The sequence below is a fragment of the Nematolebias whitei genome, chromosome 15, assembly GCF_014905685.2.
Source record: "Nematolebias whitei isolate Nwh7 chromosome 15, NemWhi1, whole genome shotgun sequence".
NCBI lineage: Eukaryota > Metazoa > Chordata > Actinopteri > Cyprinodontiformes > Rivulidae > Nematolebias > Nematolebias whitei.
This window is the reverse complement of record NC_056512.1, coordinates 44356769-44362256: the sequence shown is the minus strand read 5'-3', so window position 1 is coordinate 44362256 and position 5488 is coordinate 44356769. Positions and strand designations below refer to the sequence as shown.

General features: G+C 43.5%; 2 protein-coding genes across 2 annotated transcripts in view; both read left to right on the top strand.

Annotated features, from left to right (window-relative positions):
• LOC119421902 (kelch-like protein 11) overlaps positions 1-3031 on the top strand; it is a 4820-nt gene extending 1789 nt beyond the window's left edge. The window contains 1 exon segment of the mRNA XM_037689266.1: positions 825-3031. Coding sequence (XP_037545194.1) covers positions 825-2409 — 1585 coding nt within the window. The 3' untranslated portion in view covers positions 2410-3031.
• Positions 3032-5113: 2082 nt separating this feature from the next.
• LOC119421381 (cytosolic 5'-nucleotidase 3) overlaps positions 5114-5488 on the top strand; it is a gene marked incomplete at its 5' end in the record, with an annotated part of 4918 nt that continues 4543 nt past the window's right edge. Inside the window, 2 exon segments of the mRNA XM_037688748.1 lie at positions 5114-5212; positions 5296-5365. Coding sequence (XP_037544676.1) covers positions 5114-5212; positions 5296-5365 — 169 coding nt within the window.

The following is a 5488-nucleotide window of genomic DNA, read 5'->3' as shown; positions in this document are numbered from 1 at the left end:
TTGTTGTTGTTGTTGTTGTTGTTGTTGTTGTTGTTGTTGTTGTTGTTGTTGTTGTTGTTGTTGTTGGTAGATTTAATTTTTGGGTTCGTAAACAAAAAAACTGATGGGACTTGTTGCCAAAAAGCTCCAGTTTAGTCTCGTCTGTTCTAAGGACGTTCTCCCAGAAGTTTTTTGGTTTGTCAATATGAAAATTTCAGTCTGGCTTTTTAATGATCTGGTGTCCTCATTGGTCGTCTTTTATTAAGTCCACTTTGACTGATGGTCCAAACTGATGAACCTTGGGGTTCATCTCTCTCTGGAAGTTGTTCTGGGCTCTTTGGTTACCACTGGTTTACCTGTCTCTATGGTTTGCCCATTTTTTCTCTTGTGGACTTGTCCATGAAGGTTGTCCACTGTCCTCCTGTGGACCTTAAACTTCTGAATAATCTGCAGCTGTAGTCACGGGAACATCAAACTGTTTGGATGTGGTCTTGACCTTTAACGTGCTTGTCAATCATTTTATTTCTAAGCTCCTGAGACGATTCTCTCCTCGGCTTTCTGTGGTCCGTGTTCAGCGTGTTACACACCGTGAGACCAAACAGCATCGTGACTACTTCCCCTTTAAACAGCAGACTCACTGATTGAAAGACACCTGTGATGTTTGTTTTATAATTTATTCAGTTGATCCACAATTCAAAATTAATATCTGATTTTCATTAGTTATCAATAAAGATAATAATTGACAGTTTCAAGTTATTTCTAAATTACAACCCTTGTTTAGCTGGTTAACACGAAGTACTCGTTTTCTTTGATTTACTTCCTATTGTTTGTGTATTTTATTGTAGGTTCCTGCTTCTGCAGCTCAAAGATTTCTGTGGTGAATTCCTGAAGAAGAAGTTGAGCCTGACTAACTGCGTAGCAGTCCACAGCCTGGCTCACATGTACACCTTGGACCAGCTGGCTCTACGAGCTGCAGACATGATCCGACGCAACTTCCACAAGGTCATCCAGGACGAGGAGTTCTACACGCTCCCCTTTCACCTGGTCCGTGATTGGCTGTCGGACGCAGAGATCACCGTGGATTCAGAGGAGGTGCTGTTTGAGGCTGTGGTGAAGTGGGTGCAGAAGAACCTAGAGGACCGGAGCCGCTACTTTGAGGAGCTCTTCCGTCTCCTCAGGCTGCCCCAGATAAAGCCCACCTACCTGACCAGAGTGGTAAAGAACGAGCGGCTGGTATCGTCCAACGAGTCCTGCCTCCGGCTGGTGTCGGAGGCCGTGGAGGGTCACGCTATTCGCTTTGAAAACCTCAAGTCAGCAGATATGGAGTTCTGGTCTTCACACATGGCCTCCTTTCAGCCTCGCTTCGGACAGAATATGGACGTGATCATGGTGGTGGGAGGAGTATCTGAGGGAGGCGACTACCTGAGCGAGTGTGTCGGCTACTTCATTTACGAGGACCGTTGGGTCAACTTGCCTCACATCCACAACCACCTGGACGGCCACGCCATCGCCACCACAGAGTCCCACGTCTACGTAGCGGGCTCTATGGAACCGGGCTTCGCTAAGACCGTGGAACGCTACAACCCTAATTTCAACACGTGGGAGCAGGTCAGCAACTTGACGACACGCAAGCACTCTTTCGGCTTAACTTGCATCAAGGATATCCTGTACAGCATCGGCGGCCATGGCAACTTCAGTCCAGGTTTCAAAGACGTCAGCGTGTACGAGCCCGAGCAGGACAAGTGGCACAATCTGGAGTCTGCTCCCAAGATCCTGCGGGACGTGAAGGCGGTGAGCGTGGAGGATCGATATGTGTATGTCACAGCACGCACACCTGTGGATACAGACAACGACGATGGACTGAAGACGGTGACCACGCGTTACGACACGGAGAGCCGCCAGTGGCAGGATGTTGACTCCCTGCCACTTATTGACAACTACTGCATCTTCCAAATGGCGGTGGCTTCAACGAATTTCTACCACACGGCTTCTTGCTGCCCCAAGAATTACACGGTGAGGGATGAAGTGGCCAGGCAGAAGATCAGTGTGCGTATCTCTGATGAGATCCTGGAGAGCCTGCCTCCAGAGGTAACCAGCATCGAGGGCGCCGCCATCTGCCACTTCGACGAGGACGTCTTCATCATCGGAGGCTGGAAGAACAGCGACGACGTGGACAAGCAGTACCGCAAGGAGGCCTATCGCTACTGTGCTGAGCGCAAGCGCTGGATGCTGCTGCCGCCCATGCCTCAGCCGCGCTGTCGAGCGACGGCCTGCCACGTGCGCATCCCGTACCGTTTCCTGTACGGCTGCCAGCGGTATCCCATGCCCCAGAACCTAGCTCGCCAGCGAGATCGCATGCAGCAGATGCAGCAGCTCCACAGGCGCACCCTCACCTTGCGTCGACAGCTCCAGTCGCAGATCGAGTGCTGAACGGGCCGGCGTGCACTTGATCCTGGATCCACGCAGCTCCAGGATTCACAGCAAACCGCCGCAGCCGTCCGTTCATAACGCTGCTGTGGGGCTCGCGTTGCTTTTGTATTCGTTTATTCATCGGAACTGTGACGTCAGCTCCCAGCCTGTGTTGTGTTATTTACTCATTCGTGAAAAGCCATGAAACGTGGGCGGGTGCGTACTGACCAGGTATTAGTCTGTGACAAGGAATATGTGAATAAGAGTCTTATACAGCAGCCAAAACTAAATCTACTTTAGTCATTGATGTTAATTCAGATGCCGGTTATCTATTTGTACATAAATAGTATAAATCTGTATATGTATACATTTATATTGATATTTTACATTCCGTTCTTTGTTCTGGTAAAGAATACGTGACGTCAGTTTCCGACATTCTTAAAGTCTCATCATTCCATTGTAACCGACAATCCCCTTATGGAAGTGTAACTGGTTTAAAAGTCTTAATTGACGTCACTTCTAATCGTGCCGTTAGCCGCCGCGTGTTGCTTTACAGCTTCTACATCTAATGTGAGTTACGTGTTTATAATATTGCAGGAAGTCTAGACATTTTATTAACCTGTTGTGGACCGGTCTGCTCCTTCTGAACAGCTGTAGTGGGTTTTTGGTCATTTTTGCTCTTCTTCTTTTTTTTTAGGTTTCTGAAGAGTTTAAAGACGTGACAAGATTTAATGAAATTATTTCTCCATTTGTCACGTTAAAAGATTATATTGTGCATTAAGTACCAAATCAGCAGCAATGGCTCAATCATTCCTCTCTCTTGCACTTTTGAAGGTTGGGTATCGATGCATTCCTGTTCATTTGAGGTGAAATGTAGAAAATGTACATGTCTGAATGTGGGGGGTGTTTATGAATTGTGTTTGCACAGGGTTCAGTTGTTGTTCTGGAAGGTGGTAGAAGTTGAATTGGAGCTGCACTTTTTAACATCTATAATTGTTTATAAAGTCTTAAAGAGGCAATGTTTTGCCACTGCACTTTGGGTTTGCTTCATATCAGACAAAGTGATTGTATGCAGGATTTTTTTTTTAAATCAACTTTCAGCTAATAAGTTTTGAACTTTGAACAAACACGATGTTATCAGAATGGGCCAAATCGCTTCAAGCGTAAACGTCTCGTAAAACCCTGTTTTGTTGTACTTCACTTCCTGATGGGTGATGTGATCTCGGTTTGTTGTCTCCTCTTGTCCACCAAAGAGATTTAAGAGATGGAATGAAAATGTAAAAAAATTGAGCAAATCTGATCGGGATTGTTATGAATGTGTTGTGGCTGACATTCAAAAATTCTAACGGTCTTTGCAGGGCTTCTTAAGGTTACAGAAATGATATTCATTTCCACTTTATGACCAACATAAATAGAAATGCAAATATTAATTGAAATAAGCTATGTATTTGCTTTGCATGTGATGTTCTGACGTTGTGTCCTTAATATTGGATGTAAGAAATAATAAAGTCAGCACTTGCAATTAAAGATGTTTTGTAAAAGAGAAGCACACTTGTATATTATTACTTTATTGGACACCTATGTATCTTACACACATCACTGCTATTAAATGCATCACTTAGTTCCATTAACAAGTTACAACCACATGTTTTGACAGTAAAAGATCAGTGATTAAAAAAATTTACTCAGAATATATTGCTGTTACGCCTGTAGTCAACTTTAAAACCGTCTGGATCTTAATGAGCTTGTCTCACTAAATGAATTTAAACCAGGACTAAATATTCTAGATAATCATGTAAAGGTAGGTAGGTGCAACTGTTTTGAAATATCTTGTATTGTTCATCTTAACTGCTGATATGACTGCATTATTACGTAATTTTATAAATTGTTAGTGTTTGTAATTACTGTTTAAAGATGCTCTTTCTTGCCCTAGATACGTTTGAAGTACATATACCAAGAGTTCTATTTATTGGTTAAATAAAAGTTTTACTATCTTGCAGGAACCTAAACATCAACAGGAACCTAAAATCGATGCTTTACACTTTTGGGGGGAAAGTCCACACCGTCGCACCTCAAGTGACGTAAAGCCAACGCTGCCTTCGGGTATCAGTCATATGCTCGTAAATAATTTAAAGCAGGTAACTCAAACATTTATCTATCTCGTTTTTTAATTTTATTTATTCATTTAGTTAACAATTGACATTTAGATTTTTAAATTACCTGATTATATTTAACAACCATCTCTAACCCAACTTATTTTGAATCAGTAAACTGCAACTGCTGAAAAAATTCCGACGCTTCCGTGAGCTTTGAACGTGGCACTGGCGTTGCGTTGCCGACACGGATGCGCTGTAAAAAGAACCGGCAACTCGTGAAACAGTTGTCGCCAAGAACTCCGCAACAGTCCAGCACTACTTTGTCAGAAAAAATGGTAACACTTTCCTGGTGACTTTTAGATGAATTTCAAACACCTAAAGATTAACCATAAAGCAATAAGCTAGTTTACCGGTAGCATGCTAAAATGTTTTTAAGCTAACGCTAACTGACAATTCCGGAAGTAACGAAAATGCGAATAGAAATGCTAAAACTAGACATTTGAAATGTTTCCGCTAAACAACGGTATGTTGTAAAGGATTAGATGGCTTGCTAAAGGACACTGTTACATTTATCAGTCTGGTTTGCTGGGTACAAAACTTCCGTTTTATTTATTTCATTTATTTTACAGATTCCGGAACTGTCCAACCCGTCCGTGTGTATGAAGGATCCCCAGAGGGTACAAGAGATCCTCCAGTCCATCTTGGAGGCTGGCACGAACACCTTGCAGGTGTCTTCCTCGAAAATCATAAACGCAGTACTTCTCACACAACAAGTCATCATAGTCCAAGTTCATTTTCTTGTTTCATTCAGGTGATCTCAGATTTTGACATGACCCTAACAAGGTTTTCTTACAACGGAAAGCGATGTCCTACCTGCCACAGTAAGTGTCCTACCTGTCACAGTAAGTGTCCTACCTGTCACAGTGTCCTACCTGTCACAGTAAGTGTCCTACCTGTCACAGTAAGTGTCCTACCTGTCACAGTAAGTGTCCTACCTGCCACAG